This window comes from Electrona antarctica (genome assembly GCF_951216825.1).
Source record: "Electrona antarctica genome assembly, chromosome: 3".
Lineage (NCBI taxonomy): Eukaryota > Metazoa > Chordata > Actinopteri > Myctophiformes > Myctophidae > Electrona > Electrona antarctica.
In genome coordinates, this window is record NC_136808.1 from 21,212,459 (window position 1) to 21,234,663 (window position 22,205).

General features: G+C 43.0%; 1 protein-coding gene across 1 annotated transcript in view; it reads right to left on the reverse strand.

The window, feature by feature from the left end:
• Window positions 1-372: 372 nt before the first annotated feature.
• The window catches only part of LOC306920449 (tetraspanin-4-like), a gene marked incomplete at its 5' end in the record, with an annotated part of 200,202 nt that continues 178,369 nt past the window's right edge, over window positions 373-22,205 (reverse strand). The window contains 3 exons of the mRNA XM_079497206.1: window positions 373-844; window positions 4,595-4,678; window positions 16,392-16,523. Of these exons, the coding sequence (XP_079353332.1) occupies window positions 776-844; window positions 4,595-4,678; window positions 16,392-16,523 (285 nt within the window). The 3' untranslated portion in view covers window positions 373-775. The remainder of the gene's footprint in view (window positions 845-4,594; window positions 4,679-16,391; window positions 16,524-22,205) is intronic.

Below are 22,205 nucleotides of genomic sequence, written 5' to 3' on the forward strand. Positions count from 1 at the left end.
TATTTTTTTTACATTTAAACAATAATGAAAATAGCATATCTACAATTGTAGATATATTGTATGGAGATACGAGGTTTCTTCACCGACCAGACCAGCCAACGAAATGCATAGCAGTGGCGGCCATTTTTGGTGCTACAGATAGAAAACCCATTCATTTTTTTCCCCCTATAGACATTTCCGAAGATATTTATATTATCTTAAGCCTAGACAGAACCAAGACATCCAGGCAGGCCTGGTGAATCGTGGCCATAACACGTATGATTCTGTGTCACAATTTCTTTTGAATATATTGAATATTATTTTAGTTTTCAAATATTTTTTGAAACAGAATCAAAATGTGTTATGGTGTTATTCACTAGGATCCTGGGTGGCTTGGTTCCAGGTTTCAAATAAGTTATATAAATATTTGAGGAAATCCCTATGGGGAAAAACAATGAATGTGTGGCACCACAAAATGGCTGCCACTGCTATTGCCCTATAAGAGCAGAACCATATAAAGTGGCGTTGGTATTATGACATAGTTATATGTATACACTGTGTGCTCTCTCTGTAGATAGTTAAGGTAATACTGTGAACTGGTTACATCATGATGGTCAGTCAGTCTGTCTACCTCCTCCTCCTCCTCCTCCTCCTCCTCATGGGGTGAACCAAAGAGTCTGTGAACGTCTCATCACCCTCCATCTTGTCCCTCTATAATGAACAAACATTACATTACATAGTCTGTTGTTGAAGGCCCAAAGCGGAGGTTGGTTCCTTCGGTTGCATGTAGGTTTCGCTAGGCGTAAAAGGTCTCTACTTTGACTGACTGACAGAACATGGTCATGGAGAACACCAGGCCCAGGATCTGCACAAAACAAACACATGTGACAGATGGAGCATATTTAAGTGATTAAAAGTAAAGTCAAATTTATTTGTAAAGCACATTAAACACATGCCAATACATGGTGCATCTGACGTCCCAACATTAAAGAAATATATACAATGTATTCTCCCAATCTACAAGCTCACAACGTGTGTTGTGAATGAGTGTTGAGCGGGAGGAGTAGGACGGACACTCTACGTCCTCCCGGTGGGGGCTCCTCACTCACTGGCAGGTGAGACAGTAGGATACAATACAGAAATGTGTGTGGGGAGGAATAGGCCTATCTCACAGCCCGTTTTTCACGCCCACTTCCGGTAAATAGTGGTGACTTTAACATGAGCATTTACACGTTTTTTTCTCTGGAGAATCTAAGTACATTTTCTAATGTAAAAATGTGACAGACCAATATTATTATGAAGCAAACAAGATGGTAAATCAGCTCGAACAGATAGAACAAACCTTACCTTGAGAAAACAAAAGTTGTAGACTTCTTAAATTACCTCTGTTAACACTCCCAACGCGGATCGCGTATCAATACGTTATCAATTAATCAAACGTCGGGTGCGGATCACGTATCAATACGTTTCAATCACTTTTTTATAGAATACTTTCATTCATCTTTTTACCCACCCGGACAATGAAGAACCATCGCCCTATCATTGCTGCTTACTCCCGCTCACGTGATCAGAAAAAAAAACAAAAAACAAAAACCCCCCTCCCCTCCTGAAAACAGGAGGGCTGGCCGCTTTACGTGTAGAAGCCAGTTGAACGCTGAACGGAACGCTGCCTATTGCCTAAACACATATGCACCAGATCGGCATTGCAATGCATAACATCTGCAACACACATGGACAGATGCATGTTTCCTTCTTCATACTGTAGCGACCAAACGATCCCCGAGCCTACAATACTACGAACAATAACCACCGTATCGAGGGGCCGCCACGACAAGACAGTGTTCCGTTGGTGGATCACGTATCGCCATGCAGAGCCGTCATAATCGGAGATCGCTCAGACGTGTGATTGTAACGCTTTTTTATTCATTATAATTGTAGTGATAAGACCGCAATGAACGCGTCGGGGACGTAATCGACCCGGGTGTAATGTATAACGAACTTTTCCGCGACCTAAACCGTGGTGTTGTCATCTGTGGAAGTCATTTTTTCCTTCTCGTCGACATCACAGCCGGGTGACGCTTTTTTCCCCTCCATCGCCCCCAAGCTGCATGCCCATAGCCTGGCTTGGCCAGCCTCATAGCGGGGATTCACTGAAGATTCTTCCCCGGAGGAAACATCAGTGAACCCTCGCTATGAGTCTGGCCGTGCCAGGCTAGCATGCCCAGGCATGTTCCCCTACACTAGCTTGAAAAACAAAATCAGCTGATGACAACGCGTCTCGCCGTTATACTATAGTTCTGAACCGAACGGTGGAATGGGACTTTTTATAGCCGTACGGATCAAGACTTTTGCTGCCCAATGTGCCCATGACCCCCCCCCCCAATGTTACTGCGATCAAAACAATGAAAGCAGTGAGATAGATTAGGCGAGGCGGCAATCATCATCAAAAAGAAAGCATAGTTATGAAGGTCAGACATTGACAGGCAGATATAACAATAAACACAATAAATATGCTATACATCCTATACATCGAATGAAAGCCCTGAATGTGTACTTTTACGAGGAAAAGAGTAAACATTGATCCCATGTACAGTTTGTCATAATACTGGGTGGATGCACATTGCGCCCACCAGATATAACTGCAGAGAAGACATGGACCCGAACTCAATATTCACAAAATAAGGCCTATAGCGACATATAAATACTATATACCGTATGAAACAGAAGACTCTCTGCTTTCATAAGGAAAAAAATTGTACTGTAATAATAAAAAAATCACACCCCTGTGAAGTGAGCAGTGCAACTCTACTTCTCTACTTATTCACTACAGCTCGCTATATACGGACTGAGGCAGAAAGTCATGTAAACCTTTTATTTACAGTTTGGTCTGTAAACTTCTACTGTAATAATAAAAATCACACCCCTGTGAAGTGAGCGTTGCAACTGTTCTGTACTTATTCACTACAGCTCGCTATATACGGACTGAGACAGAAAGTCATGTAAACCTTTTATTTACAGTTTGGTCTGTAAACTTCTACTGTAATAATAAAAATCACACCCCTGTGAAGTGAGCGGTGCAACTGTTCTCTACAGTTGCACCGCGCAACTATAAAGAACAGTTGCACCGCTCACTTCACAGGGGTGTGATTTTTATTATTACAGTAGAAGTTTACAGACCAAACTGTAAATAAAAGGTTTACATGACTTTCTGTCTCAGTCCGTATATAGCGAGCTGTAGTGAATAAGTACAGAACAGTTGCAACGCTCACTTCACAGGGGTGTGATTTTTATTATTACAGTAGAAGTTTACAGACCAAACTGTAAATAAAAGGTTTACATGACTTTCTGCCTCAGTCCGTATATAGCGAGCTGTAGTGAATAAGTAGAGAAGTAGAGTTGCACTGCTCACTTCACAGGGGTGTGATTTTTTTATTATTACAGTACAATTTTTTTCCTTATGAAAGCAGAGAGTCTTCTGTTTCATACGGTATATAGTATTTATATGTCGCTATAGGCCTTATTTTGTGAATATTGAGGAGTTCACGTCCATGTCTTCTCTGAAGTTATCTGGTGGGCACAAGCTGCATTCAATAACCAATTACTGTCTAACTGTAGATGGGATCAATGTTTACTGTTTTCCTCGTAAAAGTACACATTCAGGGCTTTCATTCGGTGTATAGGATGTATAGGATATTTATTGGGTTCAATTTTATATCTGCCTGTCAATGTCTCTGACTTTAAACCATCCATAACTCTGCTCGCTGTTCAAGATAACCACTTCCAGGCAAATGCAGGTGTTGCAAAAAGGTCAATATCTCCAGAATGGAACATGGTAAAATCAAAATGTATTTTTTTAATTGAAGTGGACAAGTTCAGCTTTCTTTTGATGTAGGCGTGTGATTCTCGCTATAAGAGAACATTTTACTGTGGGCCCCCGAACAAGGCCTTTGTGCAATGTTAAACGGCAGCAACATCCAAATAGGCCTGTTGAGATCTTGCAGCAATCAAAGTGTTAACATGAAGCGTCTATGGAGTGACGTCACGCTATCACCACTAACCCCGAAAGGGGGCGTATTAAGGGGGGCGGGGAAATTCTGTGAGATAGGCTTATTAGTTGGCATAGCGACTAAATTGGGGGAGAAAATAAAGGGGTAAAAGCAACAAGAAGAAAATTATTTCTGTGAACACAATCCCTAAAGACCAAAGTGCCGCACACAGCAGGAGGTAAACCATCGACGTAAACAAACAACAAGAAGACATACAGGGCAGCTCAAAGGGCAAATCAAAGGCAAAAGAAAGCAATCAGCTATAAACAGAATAAAAACATAAATAAACTGTTAAAAGCAATGCAATCAAAGTGATGATGAATACCAGCAATATTGGGCGGGATTCAAATGCTGGTGAGAACCAAAACGGAGTGTGGAGGACCTAAAGGACTCAGTGGAGTGTTCTCCAAAGTGGGGTCCAGGGACCCCCAGGGGTTCTTGGGCTGGTTCCAGGGGGTCCCCAGCAAAAGTAGTTAGCATAACTGTGAGTGGAACTGCAGCTGAGGGACTCCTCTGGTCAAAAACAGTGGTATGGTTACAAAAACAAACGGACACATTTTTTGAATTACCTGAGTGAGGGCTGTGCACAGGGCAAAGATCCAAAGAGCCACCAGGTTCTCATTTAGCCAGTCTTTCACACGCTCATAGCAGGGCTGTGGATAGACGATTACAATTTAGGCATTTAGCAGACGTTCTTAATCCAGAGCGATTTACAGTAAGCAAGGACAACAACACATGGTAATACTAATACATCAAATACATGGAAATAGTCAAGGTAATCAAGGTAAGTAAGCTAAGAACCTAACATCCGTCTAACAGTACAATGTCTCATTGTATACATCAGTGTCGCACGCACGCACGCACGCACGCACGCACACACACACACACACACACACACACACACACACACACACACACACACACACACACACACACACACACACACACACACACACACACACACACACACACACACACACACACACACACACACCCCAAGTTGTAAGACTTTATCACAGCTTGTGGAGTGGAGGCGGTAGATTAACTAGAGTTAATATACCATTTCGTAATGATTGAGTAATTGATGAGGCAATTGAGGAGTCATAGACAATATTCCAGATGTTTATGCTTTAATTTACATGTTATATGCAGGGGAGTACTACATTAGACACACAGTCTGACACAGATTTGTCATATGTAGATGACACAAATACATTAAAACATCTGCACACTGGTTTAAAGCTCCCAAACAATTGTATTTAATGGTGCAACGTTCTGACATTATAGGTCTTTATCAGGCAAATATGACGATATAGTTCTGCAGGGTAGAGCTGCTACAAGGACAAGCCTGAACCATAACAGATCTAAACAACCATAATAACAATATAATACTTCAGAGGTCAGTGTATTTCCATTCAGATTTTTATATTTTAATGATGAGATACTTTTGAAAAAGGTTGAAATTGTTTTTTTAAGTCATTCAATGCCAGACTAAATAATCACTTAATTCACCCAGTGCTACGATCTTTTCGGTGCTAGTCTTATTTTGAAGGAAACAATCTCACAGGCCATAAAGCGGAAGTAAAAGTGTCTGTTTAATGTGTCCCACGGCTGCAATCTGATTTTAATTCACCCGGAACATTTTGTAACCGCGATCATCATCATTATGGGCCGTGAATAAACCTTGTTTTGGATATCAAAAACACAGTCTGGGAAAAGAATCCAAGCATTTGAAAAAATCTGTTCTGCTGGAGGTAGACTTTTCACTTTTCACACACACGCCTAGCAACCGAGGGTCATTCAGACAGCAGCGATGAGCTTAATCAATAGAAATAAAACCAATGACAAGAATCTCATCTTTGGCAATGTGGACAAAGTGATAAATGACGAGAAATTTCTACAATTTGTATGGGTCACGAGTAAATATATATATTTACTCGTGACCCATACAAATTGTATGGAACAGACTGTATATGCGCTATGAAGTGTAAAGTCCAGACCCATGGCCAATATGATATTCTAATGCATTGCAGTCCACCACTTAAAATGTAACAACCATAAGAAGTGAATAAGGATGCACCTGTTCTCTTAAACCTGTGGTACTTAAAATGTAACAACCATAAGAAGTGAGTACCTGTGGTACTCGAGTAAGTTTTAGTTTGAGTTACTTTCCAACGCGGTCAAACAGTCAGTCGGGCCTTGTCAGTGGAACCGAGAGCTCTTTTATAACAAGTTGTTATAAAAGAGCTCTCGGTTCCACTGACAGATAAAGTTAGACAGACAGAAAGCATGGCTGTTTGCTGTAGGAAATTGCTTTCTGTTCCACAATAACACTCCTTCACACGATGCCGTCTCTATTCAACAAGGTTTGGCAGCAAAAAGCCATTCCTGAGATCCATCCCACACCATCCGTACTACCGACCCACTCTCACCCTGTGTGCTCTTTCATGTTCCCAAGTTTAGTATGTGTTCATATGACCTTTGTTTTAACTTTCACATTATTTACAGATTACTTACAAAAGATGTATGATGTATGATGTTAGTTAATTGTTAGTTATTGTTGTTGTGTGTCACTATCAAGAACCACACCACCAATGAGAACATTTAACAGATTTATTGATAACAGGAAGAAAGACATGATCATGAACACCACCACGGGGTGATGGCCCACGACGGGCCATCGACGGCGTCGGGGATTTGAGACGAGGTGGGGAAGCTACGGGGATCCGGCATGCTCCCGAGGCACGTCAGACCCCCCTTAGGGATCGAAGATGTTAGAGGGAGTAGGATGAGAATTGGGGTGGGGGGGTGGGATGACGAAGCGAGAACAGGGGGGAGAACCAGGGGTTGGATGGGCTTTATATACGCAGGTGGAGGTGACCCGATTGGAGGTGGCTTGATAGGAGGTGGGGGTAGCTGCGTTGGAGGTGTGGTCCTGCTCCTGAACTTCAGATATGATCTCCATTAATAATGAGTAGTGAAAATAGTCGATCTATACAAGCTCGCAACACTGCGTGAAGCGACGCATTGTGTGCATGTAGATGTGCTGTTTACATTATTTGGGTCCCAGGCAAACGTCTAATCTCTTCTTGGGCCTCTTGGTGGGCTACCGATTGAGCATCTTGTTTCTCAAACACTTTCTTATCACACTGACTGGGTCAAACAGGGCATCCTTTTGGTGCAGTGCCCTTGTCGCACTGCACGCACGCACGCACGCACGCAAACACACACACACACACACACACACACACACACACACACACACACACACACACACACACACACACACACACACACACACACACACACACACACACACACACACACACACGTAGCAAATTCTCTGCAAGTGAAGTGTATCCACTCCACTTGTCTGCTCCTTTGTTCTGCAAAGGACATCCCAATGCCTCTGACATTATTATGTTATGCCTCTTGGCATATAACACAGAGCTTCCAGTCAGTCTTGGCTGTGAAAGAAGTTGATGGTCCTTGACCATCAAAATTCACAAGTTACAGGGAAACACATTCAAGTATGGGATACAACTATAGGTTCGGATAAGAACATTTACCCTACACCTAGCCAGATCGTTCATCCAGTACCATTAAATTCCTGTGCGATCTGCACACCTTCTGGGTAACTTTATGAAAGTCATATAAAGCCCCGTTACCCTTGGCTCGGCTCTCCCGCGCTGGCACATCCTGTCCATTCAGGTGCGGCTATCTAACTACATCTAAATGTATATTAACTCTTTGAGAGTTTCAAGGATTTCTATACAGTTTGTAGACTTCTCTATGGAAAAATGGCGTTTTTGAATGATTTATTGAAAATTCTCTGCTGTGAATGTGTGACAACGAAAGACCTTCAGAGAAAGCTTGGCTTGTCTGCTTCCAGGAAAAAAATGAACTGAGTTGATAAAATGTTTAGTTTGTGTGTTGGAAGCCATTTAAAAGAGCCTGCATTTACACTGGGTAGTGTTTCTAGGACAACAAAAAAAGTTATGCCCGGTTGAAGTTTTATTTTCTAAATAACTTTTTTTCTGCTGGGCGTACATAGCCATGCAATATCTCATTTTAAAGGGTGAGTTGTCTAGTTCAATTAAAATAAAATAAAAAGTTTCTCACATGTACCACTGTAGATATTTTGCCATCTATAAATAGCATGGTCAGTCATGATCAATCTGACCTATCCAGCTAAAAGTCCCCCTAGCTCTGAAATGGAACATCATATAAACTCAATTCTTTTTTGGGGTAAAATTAGACATTCTAACGCACATTTTGATATATACCATGTTTACATAGTCTTACCAGTACCTTGTCTATTCATGCATGTATCTCAAAAACCTGTTGTGAAGAAACAGTTTTGATAAAAAACACATCCAAGGACATTGTTTTTGATATGACTTTGTGCCCATGATATGTATCAAAATATAGACTTGAATGTATACTGTATTATAACAAAAAAAATGGGTTCTTACCATCTACCGTTACAGAGTAAATCACAGTTGAAACTCGCTTAGTCAAACCATAAACCTCAGAATAGTGAACAAAATAGCCATGACAGGTCTAACTCATTGTAAAAGCTTGTCTTTTATTTTTTATGACTAACATAATACAATTATAATAAATATTACAGAAAATAAATAGGCCTACATACAAAACAGTTGTCCCCAAACTCCCCAGTGTCCCCAAACCACTGCATTCCAGTTGTTCTTGACGGTGTGTGTGTGTGTGTAGGCTAAATTTAAAAAAAACAACAACTGAAATGAATGAATGCATCCGGTTCAGTGTCGGAGAACTCCATCGTAGTCTTGACTCTTCGTCTTCATCATCATCATCATCATCATCATCATCCTCCTCCTCCTCCTCATCTGATGCCAGTTCTAAATATATAAAAATAAACATTTAGCTGTAGTCAGCCCGGCCAATAGCCAGTTGGGGGGGACGGGGACGTAGGCTATCTGACATCATCGTCATCATCATCATCACACGGAGACACACTAAACAATGTACAATCATGATTGTGTACAATATACAATGAATGCAATTATCATGCAAGCTCAGACGTCAATGAAACGTCATACAGATCTTATATAATACGCTACTGTTAGCTTCACTCCCCGTCCCCCCTCCGATCCTTGTAGCAAGGTCATCATAACCAACCACGCGTTGCTTCAGTAAACGATGCATGTTTGTTCTCCGTCTTTGTAGACAGTAAATAAAAAGGAGCGAACATTACTCTAAAGATCAGATCGCCTATAAGGCACGCTACAGTATAAAATACTTGTACTGCCATGCGTGCATGCCTGCTACGATACATTTGTACTGCACCAATCAACCGATCGACACCAACCCCCCCTCCAACCATTAGCCAGCACCAATGCACCGACCAACACCATTAGCCAGCACCTTTGGTGCTGGCTAATGGCTGGGGGCCATCGTGGTGAGTCATTCTGGCGTCATGATCTGACTAGTAGTAGTAATTATCCAAGCATCTATTTGTAGCGATCATCTTATGATTTCTGATCACTATAGAAGGGCATTTTCTACAATAAGATTACCTCAAAACATTCCGGGTTGATCGTCTTCTTCAATGGTTTCCCGGTATAGCTCATCGGACGACGATGGGGAGACAATGAAAAAAGGAGGGAGGGAGCAGCGAGTCTCGCTGTAAGCACTGGACCAGGGCTACTCCGCCTGGAGAAGGCGACTGGGACGCGTATGGATCAATACTACTACCACAAAACTCGCTCAAATAAATAGTACTGCTTTAAACTTTTTCTGCTAGAAAATCGCTCGGGCGAGACGGCAAAACAGGCAAAGCAATGAAAACTATGAAGACTCCCTCTGCCCCCACTGTTTACAGGGGGTGGGACCAGCTTCCAATGGCAACACGTACACGTGTGTCACGTGACACGGGTTTTCTGGGTAATGTAGTTGGAATATAAGCTCAGGAATTTAAACAGCGCTTCGGAGCATATTAATATGTTTAGATTCATCAAAAACTGTGAAGACGCCAATTGGCGTCATTGATCATTTACGGAATTCTGATGAAGACGCCAATTGGCGTCTTTCATCTTCTAAGGGTTAACTATTAAGTACATTATATGAATTTAGGAAACTAAACTACACAGCTATATTTGGAACTGGACATGAGGCATCAACATATTATTCAATTATGATAGCACACCAAGGTCAGCCCTCAAGTGAAAAGAGGATTTGGGAGGTTGATTTAAATCAACCCTTTACTGACAGTGAATGGAAGATGATTCTACGGAACTCAAAGAAGATGTCCCGTGAACTTAGAACCCGATTAGTTCAATTTAAAATAATGAATAGAGTCTACTGGACTCCGACAAGATTGTTCAGGGCTAAGCTCAGAGAGAGTCCGGTTTGCTGGAGGTCTGGTGAGGACCCCGGTACACTTATTCATGTATTGTGGGAGTGCCCTAGGGTACAGACGCTATGGTGTGCTATTCATGAGAATATAATGCAAATCACAAACCAGGATATTCCTTATACACCTGCTCTGTTTATTGTGGGTGACCCATCGCCATTAAAACATCTCCCTGCACCTCTAGCTGACTGGATTCATACAGCATTAATGGTGGGCAGGAACATCATTGTTAAGGAATGGATGTCTGAGGATTTGCCTCCAGCACATGTATGGTTCACTCAGCTTGGTATTGTGGCTGCTTTGGAGAAGTTATCTTTTAAGATGAATAATCAGTTAGATAAATATGATTCGAAGTGGAACGTGTTCCTCAGTGCCAAGCAATGCCCTTTTGATTGTTTACTGTCTTAGTATACATTATGATACGGTTGATGATGCTGCGTGTTTGGTCGTGTAAACTAATACAAAAAAAAGAATTGATTTATTTTAATTTGTATTTGTTTATCTTACCTATCCTTGTTTTATATGATGTTTTGTGCTCATACATAATGGTAAATGGTAAATGGTGCATTTATATAGCGCCTTTATCCAAGGCGCTTTACATAGATTGTGCATTACATTCACCCATTCACACACACATTCATACACCGATGGCAGCGGAAACCATGCACGGTACCAACCAGCACATATGGAGCAATTTGGGGTTCAGTGTTTTGCCCAAGGACACTTCGACATGTAGACAGGAGGAGCCTGGATTCGAACCGCCGACCCATGGAACATTGGACAACCCCAATTCGCCCCATTCGCCCCAGTCGCCCCTGCATAATGTCCATGCATATATATTATGTTGTCCAAATAAAGTACTTATCATAAAAAAAGGAAAACTAAACTAGACTACCACTAAACTATCACCACAACCAGCACATGAATTACAGAAAATATAGCATAATTAGGAGGTGGAGTGTATTTAGCTGGCACTGAACCCCTTGCTGAGTTTCACAGCGCTGTGTCACCAGTGTGCCCTGGTTGCTGCTTCAACATCCACTCTATTACATTTCCATTCATTAAATGGTTCAGTTGTTTTCATTTTGCAGATACCTGTATAGGATTTTTTATTGTTTATTGGATCAACATTTAAATTTCAATAAAATAGATCATAGTAAGCATATAGTATTTTCTTGCAATTTCAGTAGTTAGTTGGGAGGTAGAAGGAACCTTCTGGCCAATCAGTTCCAAATTTGAATTCTGCTTCATAAAAAATATAGGCCTACTGATTTGACACCCATATCAGACAGGCGTGATTTCTTTCTACGTACGCTTTAAGACATAGACCCGCCCTTGGTGACGCCCTGCGCGTCTGATTGGCCAGAGCTTGTTGTTGTCAATGTCAGAAACAGTCAGAGATGGCGGCGCCCTGTGACAGTCTACAGATGATGACAGGCGATAGGCGTAGTATTCTAAAGGCACAGAATTAACACTTTAATTGCCCGGAACTATTTAATCCACTACATTCATGCGCCCAGTCGATTTATAAACACGGACGCCTTTTCCGGACGGACCGGCCGGAAGTTCATGATGTTGTGTAGCAGCTAACAATAGCCACAGCACTTTAGAATCGATCGACAACAACGGGAGACAAGAATAAATCTATCGAGACTAGCGACTGGACCGCGGAGCGCCGTCTAACACAGGATCTTTTTTCAGAAAAAGACGGGATGATTTAGATCGCGATTTATGAACGTTTTAAGATTTTCGTTTTCATCAGCTAAACAGAGGAGGGAGTTTTTTGATGACGTCTCAGTCTTGCGCGTCACAGAGGAGAGCCCAGCAGGCGCGCCTGGGCTATACAGCCAGGCGATCTGTTCTCGTATCAATAAACTTCGTCTTTAGGACAGTACTTCGTCTTGAGCGTCGGGCGTTACTAATAGAAAGGACAAAGAACTTCGTCCTGGGCGATTAATCTGTTAAAGGCAAACGAATATTGTTTATGCGGTTTGCTTTGATTGAATGAATTGTGATTCGTTCTGGGTGTTCTAATAAATATGTGTTTGTGGTGATTAGCGTGTGTCCGTATTTACTAATATTGTTTACACGGTTTGCTTTGATTGAATTGTGATTTGATCACAATGTTGGGTGTTCTAATAAATACAGTGTGTCCGTATTCGGTCTAATACTACAAAGGATAAAGCTGAAGGGAATAGTATAACAAAGTCCCTTTTTACAGTACAATAATGTTTCATGTTTATGTTGACATCTCTAGCGTGCTTTCTTATGGATACTGTTATTGACTTTGTCATAAAGACTCATAACATAAGTTCACCGTCATGAATCATGTCATGATTATGATTGTCATGTGGCGACGATGTAGGGTTTTCTAATAAATAGGCTACAGTGTTTGTGTTGATTTGCGTGTGTCCGTATTCGGTCTATGCCATAATGTGAATATGGTGGCTAGCCAATAAGAGGGTTCGCGGCCAATCAGAGGCAGGCGGGCCGCGTGGGGCGTCACCAAGCGTACGTAGAAAGAAATCACGCATCAGACAGTCATACAATAACGGCTGCCATCTTGAAAAACGGCAGCCATCTTGAATATTCAATGACAATGTTCAATTGTCCAAAATACATTTACCAAGTACTTGTATGTTAAATAAGTCTGAAATTCCATATTATATCCATCACTCATAAGAAAACAGTTGTTGCTGGTGGCCATTTTGAAAAATGGCTGCTATAGGCGCCATGTTGAAAATTCAAGATGGGTCCATATCCAAATCTTTTTAGAATGCCTTTGGCTATAAGTGTACCAAATGTCATGCTTTTATCACAAACTGAACGATTGTTTTGGTTATCTGCTGAACTGTTCTATTCATCTAAAAAACGTTCTTAAGAAGAAAAAAACACAAAACTCTCCTCGAGATGGATAAAGAGACCCAAAAGATTATCAATGAGAGAAATGAACGCTTTGACAACATAAGTCTCTTTTTCCCTGTGGTTGCGAGACAATCATGTTGAGAGGTAAATCAATTCTACACGAGGCAGCCGCTACAGTAATGGATTAGAGGGACAGCAGAAGTGACGGCAGTGACATTTGTCTTGAGGACAGTTGGCAGAATGCTGCTTTACCCGGAGCGCTCTCTAAAGCAGGGGTTCTCAAAGTGGGTGCCGTGGCACCCTAGGGTGCCTCGACGCAAGGCCAGAATACTTTGATGATATTTTGAATGTATCTACATCACTTCAGTTTAACCACTTAGACCCTCTATACCTTTTCAGCCTATAGTACAGTGTCTTCACCAAAAATAGCAGATCTACAAGCTCGCAACACGTCAAGAAACGTTGGCATACCTATACCTACCTAAATTAAAAGTCTAAAAGCTTTGGTAAAAGTAAATGCCCATGTGGCAGCTTGCATGGAGATCTTATGATGAGTTACTTTGGCAACGTTCTGGTCACAAACGACCTTCCTCAGGCAAGAGGAAGGTCGTTTGTGACGTTGCTGAAATAAATATGCATGTATATACTGTGCAAGCTGGCAGAGTGCAGGAAATGTGTCATTCTTCAAGACCTTGCCAACTGTGTGTTCAGTGTGAAACAGCAGAGTGGCTGCAGATACTACAGTATGTGTGCTCCGGATGGATGGAGTGATGAAGAACTAATAAGTGTGTGTGTGTGTGTGTGTGTGTGTGTGTGTGTGTGTGTGTGTGTGTGTGTGTGTGTGTGTGTGTGTGTGTGTGTGTGTGTGTGTGTGTGTGCGTACGCGCTTTGACATTGGTAAACAAGTCTGAGCTATCACACATACAATGGATCACGCGTTCGGAAATACCGCACCGGAGCGTACTCGTCTATTAGTTTGCATTGCACAGTGCGCTATTTCCGAACACGCCCAATATATTTACAGACGGGCACAGAATGTACCTTTTCTCCAAACCACACACGTTTATTTAGATTCAGGCCTTCGCTGTTTTTTTATTTTATTAATTTGAATGTGTGCCCCTGCAAGACGTACAGGGGCGGACTTACCATTGGGCTAGGGTGGGCTGCAGCCCGGGGGCCATAAAAAAAAGAAAAAGCTTTTTTTTTTGCAATCCAATTCAAGTGAGATTTATGTTTAGTTATTGTATATTTAGTATTATGGTTAAAACATTGAGAGCTTCTGCTCTGCTGTCTGCACTGCAGACATAGTCACGCTGTGTTGTGGGGTAGCTGTGGAAACCCCTGCCAATGTCGCTGTGCATGGCAGCCTGCCGTGCATAGCGATAGTGTCTGTCTGTCTGTCTGCCTTTCTCTTTTGGGGGGGCTGGGTACCCAAAAATTACAGCGAAATTAAAACAAAATACACCAAATTTTGTCCGGCCGTGCCGCGACCGAAATGCACTGCACACTGCACAGCCCAGGGGGGCCCTGAAATGTTGTCTATCCCGGGGGCCCTTGGGAGGGTAAATACAGCCGTCTTCAGTGTGAATATTTGCTGAATGTTGGCCCATTATGACATGCTAGGGTTAATGTGATTAACATAGCTGACATAACATAATTATCTGTATTTCTGCAGAAAACCTGGTAAACAAAATGGTCTTTTCCCACTTGTTTTTATAATATGACCATTGTTGCTAGTAGTATTGTTAGGTTCTGTCCTTTCAATTCGTTTAATTAAAGGGTACTCGAGTGGTGTTGTCTTTCTCCAATTGTCTTATTAATTGTTGCAAAACATAATTGTATTGTTTTGTTTAATTTGAGGGTACTGGAGTGGTGTTGACATACCGTGGCCCCTTATCAACAGCACCTCATTCCATTGTCTGCTCTAGGGCAGCGAAGAAATAAACAAAGCATCATGCTCTGGAAACAAAAGTGACATTTTCACATAACATTTCAGTTCCATGCATGACGAGGAGATTGGCCAGACAACAGCACACTGAAAAGTGTTTATTTTCTTTGTTTCTCTAATCTTTATCCTTAAAACTCTTTACTTGAAACTGCAAAATGTTCAGAAGCTTGTACAATGTGGATCTCAGAATTCATGTCTGCAATGCCTGTCATCTCTATGACATATCGCTGCTGTCGGGCAGAAACCTTTATTCGGAAGTCTTCCGGGTGCTTCAAATGTAACTGAGCAACTTCCATTGAAATGTACAGCGAAGACCTGATCTAATGTCGTTTCGAGGAAGTCATCTGATTGGTTGAAGTAGCCGTGCTTCAAACGAGTATGAATCATGGAACACCTAATCACAACATAAAAATCAGCTGTGCTGCTCTCCCAGAGCGGAGCCAACTGGGTTGCTATGCTAGCGATTTTCTTGGAACATTAAATGTTCCAAGTTCATGAGTAATATTTTTACTCATAGTAGCTACATCTGTCATTAAATGATGATGTTTTTAGCAAATATCTTATTTATAATTAAATTGAGTTCACATGTTTTTAAGGGAACTGTTGTATAATAGCAATATTACACTCAAGGGTGTGCTTTACCATTCATTAATGGCACTTCTACCAAGTGGGTAGAACCATACGCCCTAAGCGGAGGATGCAGAAGGTGATTTCCGACCCCTCTCACCCTGCCTGCTCTCTTTTCGCACCCCTGCCCTCAGGTAAGAGACTGCGCTCTCTAAAGTGCAATACCTCCCGCTTTAAGAATAGCACTTATCCCGAGGCTGTTCGCCTCTTGAATGCTGACCCTCTTTTCACTCGCACTTTACAGCGTGAAGCTGCTTTGTAACTGCGATGAATTGCTATTTATTTATTCAACATGAATTGTAACGTTTTGCATTCTTCTTATTTATTGGTCCCCCTCATATGATGTTTGTACTTTTGTATCTTGTCTACTGTCTGAATATGTGATGATTATGTGTCTTTTTGTCTGTTTTTAGTGCACTGAAACAAATTCCAATCAACCCTGTTGACATGGCAATAAAGTCTTGAATCTTGGGTGAGGCAGTCCGCCCTTAGTTAATATTGAACTATATGGTAAATACAAAGTGTTTCTTACCGCTGTCCACCACGTTCCAGGGTTGTCCAGACCACAGTTGTCACTGTACTCCAGGCAGCAGGAGTCTGGCACGCGTGTGGCGTTGTACACCTCAAACCAGTCCGTGTGATTGGTCACCCCACAGCAACGGAACTACAGGACAGGACGTAAACAAACACTGTGATTGATTGGTCACCCCGTGACCCCACCGCAACGGAACTACCAGGCTCCGCTCACACATAAGACACGCATGTCTTCTCTGTGTCTCCTGTCTCCTCTGTGTCGGACAGCTCGCAATTCATTTTCAATGGGGGTCACATGGTTTTGACGAGACAACGTTGTTCGATATTGTGTTCTACCCCACCCCCTCCCCCCCATCGAACAAGGTTGTCTCGTCAAAACCACGTGACTCCCATTGGAAATGAATTGCGAGCTGTCCGACACACAGAGGAGACAGGAGATACAGAGAAGTGTGTCAGGGGCGGTCCCCTACTTTAGAAATCCTGCGTTCATATTGCGATATATTTTGAAGGATGTATTTGGTCCACCCCTGTGTAAATCCCAAAATGGTTTGGCCCGTATGTGGTGATTGCGTAATGATTCTAATAATACAGGAACAGGATTCAATAGGTCACCACTTTTGGTGTCACGCACTGTTCTTGACTTCTTGTTGACGTGTAACACGTGTATTGACTAGATCAGGAGATGAATGGATATACGTTATCCTCAGTGGTTCCCAAACTTTTTCGTGTCAAGGACCCCCAAATGGACACTTATTAGCCCGCGGACCCCCCCCCCCATTTGAAGAGATATGCCAGGGACCCCCATAAGAGAAGATTTATACAGCTCTAGCAGTGATTCTCAACCCGTTTAATTTCAAGGACCCCCAGTTTGACAAGCATTGCCATTAGGCTACGGACCCTATTTTAATGCCATTTCTAGCTGTGGGACTCCAATTGATAATGTAAAATCAATGTTAATTTAACTCAAAGAGCATCCACATGACATGCCATAAGGGTCCATTTGGTTCCAAACTATCATGTAGCTGGGTACCCCCTGGAACTCACTCAAGGACCCCTGGGGGTCCCCGGACCCCACTTTGGGAATTATATTATTATTATTACACTATTTTGGGATTTATGGGGAAAGGAGGAGATCGACGCGTCGCTAATGAAAGCTCCACAACTGTCAACACCGGTAAGCTTCCTTTTTTTTCTCTGAGGTGCATGGGTTTTGCAGCCCAAGTCTAACTACATGTTTAAAACATGCGAACCCTCTCCTCTCCTGAAAACTGCCCAGGAGATGATGGTGTTGTACATTTTATATAGAATAGGCTACTTACAGATGGTCAGTGAGTTTTGACCATGTTCGAGGCGCTGCTGATAATGTGGTTAAACTTTTACATTTTGAGACACATGGGAGGATGAGGAATCACAGCCAGATATTAACCTGCGGGCCGCATTAGGTGAAGGTGGGGGCCACATGTGGCCCTCAGGCCGCCAGTTGATATTAACCTGTGGGCCGCATTAGGTGAAGGTGGGGGCCACATGTGGCCCTCAGGCCGCCAGTTGATATTAACCTGCGGGCCGCATTAGGTGAAGGTGGGGGCCACATGTGGCCCTCAGGCCGCCAGTTGATATTAACCTGCGGGCCGCATTAGGTGAAGGTGGGGGCCACATGTGGCCCTCAGGCCGCCAGTTGATATTAACCTGTGGGCCGCATTAGGTGAAGGTGGGGGCCACATGTGGCCCTCAGGCCGCCAGTTGATATTAACCTGCGGGCCGCATTAGGTGAAGGTGGGGGCCACATGTGGCCCTCAGGCCGCCAGTTGATATTAACCTGCGGGCCGCATTAGGTGAAGGTGGGGGCCACATGTGGCCCTCAGGCCGCCAGTTGATATTAACCTGTGGGCCGCATTAGGTGAAGGTGGGGGCCACATGTGGCCCTCAGGCCGCCAGTTGATATTAACCTGCGGGCCGCATTAGGTGAAGGTGGGGGCCACATGTGGCCCTCAGGCCGCCAGTTGATATTAACCTGCGGGCCGCATTAGGTGAAGGTGGGGGCCACATGTGGCCCTCAGGCCGCCAGTTGATATTAACCTGCGGGCCGCATTAGGTGAAGGTGGGGGCCACATGTGGCCCTCAGGCCGCCAGTTGATATTAACCTGTGGGCCGCATTAGGTGAAGGTGGGGGCCACATGTGGCCCTCAGGCCGCCAGTTGATATTAACCTGCGGGCCGCATTAGGTGAAGGTGGGGGCCACATGTGGCCCTCAGGCCGCCAGTTGATATTAACCTGCGGGCCGCATTAGGTGAAGGTGGGGGCCACATGTGGCCCTCAGGCCGCCAGTTGATATTAACCTGCGGGCCGCATTAGGTGAAGGTGGGGGCCACATGTGGCCCTCAGGCCGCCAGTTGATATTAACCTGCGGGCCGCATTAGGTGAAGGTGGGGGCCACATGTGGCCCTCAGGCCGCCAGTTGATATTAACCTGCGGGCCGCATTAGGTGAAGGTGGGGGCCACATGTGGGGGCCCAGTGTGGAGGGATGGTATGACAGACTGACTGGTATAAACAGTGCCCCCAGTGGGGAGGGATGGTATGACAGACCGACTGGTATAAACAGCGCCCTGGGCAGGGCTGGGGGGGACGGATTTATCCGTGTAGATCCCCACCTAGCATTCGGTGAGAGTTGCGCCACTGCCCTGTGTGAGCACAGCCCCAGACAACACAAATACAACATCAAGAGTTAAGCGCCAAGAGGGGTTGATTTGCACGCAGGGAAATGTTGGTGTGACAAAGAGTGGTGTCCACCATCATACACTGTATGTCAGATTGTTATGTTTCATGAATCATAAATGAGGAGTAGACTGCATGTGTCACTAAAATACTAAACTTATATAACCTGGGGCGCATACCATTTTGGGTTTCTGATCTGGTCGGGAGCGGATGTAACTTACAGTACGTCTTGTTGTAATTTACTGGTTTGTAGTCACCTCCAGTGTGTCTGGACAAGCTTAGCAGTTTAGCGGCACGCACATTCTAGCTGCTCCTTGTGCATAATTAATAAAACATTATAATCTGACATACAGTGTAAGATGTGTCTCTATCATCATCATTTATTCATGCACAGTATTCATCTTTTCTCATAAATGGCCATTAATAATAGTTCATTTGAACTTTGCTTTGGGGAATCCTCTGTGAGATGGATTCTACCGACTTAGCATTCATGAGCAGAGAGGTGTAGCATAATACGCTACAGACCGTTACAGAGTAGGAATCACAGCGGACAATTTATATTCTAGATCTGTAGCAGGTATGGATTCGGTAGAAACCTCATATGTCCAAAACTGTTACTTTTCAGGATTCAAATAAAACAATAGTAAAAGTAGTAGAATCTACAAGCTCGAAACGTGGTGCCAATATGCTGCTTTTGATGCTGTCGGGGGACGCTGTAGAGTGAAGTATATAGGGCGATATTTGTTTTAAAAGGAAAGAAAAACACAAAAATGTAGAATAGGGAGATAAGAGGTCTCTGCCGACAGCAACACAATAATATTATCAGTATATTATTGTCAGATGGAAACTTTGCATGTCCAAAACTGTTACTTTTCAGGAAATGGAAAAATATATACTGTATTCCATTGGTTTCAATCATGTAGTTATTATTTTGTCTCAAGCTCTTGTTAATCATTTTCATTGGTAAAATATGTATAAAACACACACACTCACACACAACAGCGTGTGCCTTTCACTTCCAGTGCCACACAGAAGTTGTGAAAAAAAAAGATCTACAATCCTCTCAGAACATGTTGCTGCAACGTGGCACATTAGTGAGCTATAGTTCTACATTGCTTTATTGATACTTTTACAAAAGTAAAACAATGGAGTACTTTTTCCACTACTGATAAAAAGTACAATATGGAGATATGAGGTTTTCATCTGACAGTGGTAATATGCAACTATAATAACTAATACACGGGGGAAAGCAGTACTAATGCATGTCCCCATGCATATGCAAATCATATGCAAATACCTACGCTCATATGCACACACACTCAAATCGTAAATGATCTCACCGAGTGAAATGTACAGATTCTCCTAAAGCAAACAACCAACTCTTTCTCCACACACACACACACACGCGCCACATGCACATATTCTGTTTGCACTGTCTGTAGGCTAAAAGTCTTTGGTGACAGAAAGAAACACACACACACACACACACACACACACACACACACACACACACACACACACACACACACACACACACACACACACACACACACACACACACACACACACACACACACACACACACACACACACACACACAGTATGTCTTCCGCACATCACAGAGAGACACATTCATCTCTCAAAACAGAATCTATCAGCACCACTAAGCCCTAAACATGGGCGGTAGGTAGTGTTGTTGTTAGTATAGGAATAAACACAGAAGCACCCAGGAGGAAGTGGATTAAGAGGAGCTAAAACGGGTTCCTGTTTCTACACAAAAAAGGAGGCGGTGCCCCAGAGGCAAACACAAAGGGGGGAAATGTTTTGTTTTGTTGTTTAGTTTAGTTTATTTTCCCAAATGGGTTCCCAGAAGAAAGACAGACAGACGGACGGACGGACGGACGGACGGACGGAGAGAGAGGTGAAAGAAGAAGCTTGTTCTGTAGATCTGCTAATTTAGTAGAATGAACCCCATAGGGATCCTAAGGGTTCATTTATGTGGTTAATATTTCCTAGAGAACAATAAAGCATGCACGTCCACACTAAAAAACAGGGCCGGGCCGAGTTCATAATAATAAAGATAGATAAGGTCTGCACACTGGATGATGCTACAAAACTTCAGAGCCAATGGCTTGAAAGACATCCACGTCCAACCATTCAAAACACCTTTTAAGTTTTGGAGCATCGGCCAGTGTGCGGACCTTATCTTTGTTTGCTAATAATTCCTCACTCTATTTCTCTCACATCATCGCACACAGTCTTTGATGTGGATTCTAAATATAATCAACCAATTAAAGCTGCATTCCGTAACGTTCGCTCATGTCCTCTCCCAATGGAGAGGGGTCACTGCAACCACATTGCTGTCGCACATTCAAAAGAGTTAGTCCCCACTTGGCTTGGGGGAGATATAGACTTTTTGGGTGTCACGCTGCAAGACGCTGTGAGCTTGTAATCTGCTATTTTCGGCAAGCAGTTAAGTAACAATCAGGCATTAGGACCACATCACAGCCTGCCAAAAATACATTTTAGTCAACATAATCAACTGTATATTTAGGTGACTTAAACATTTCAGATAACAAAAAAATGTGCCTAAAACAAAATGTAATTTTATTCAAAAGAGTATTAAAACAACAAAGGACTAAAACTAAATAAAAAATGTCTAACAAAATCAACAGATTCGTCCGTTATCACTGTATTAAATATACGAAATCAACCGTTATCAGGACGTTGGAATGTGGCTAATATGGCCATACTGGCATACTAGACATTGTGGTGTTTGGCTGTATTCCCCCGGACTGCACGCATACAGGGTGGTGCAAACATAGCCTGGTCAAGGACTCCCCCTGCTGAACGTGTCATTTCCAACTCTATTGTCGGGGCATGGAAACTTGGGGCTTCTAATATTTACTATTCTCTGCCTATCGGGACGTAACTCGGACGGCGCTGAGTTCAAGGCTTTATGTGGTGAGTAATTGAGAGGAAAAAAGTATTTTTTGGGGGTGAAGTATTCTTTTAAGAGCTTCAGGCAGTACTACTTGTAAACCAGGGTCTACATGTCTCAGGCCACGTTGATATGGCAGTGTCAACAGTCTCTAGAGA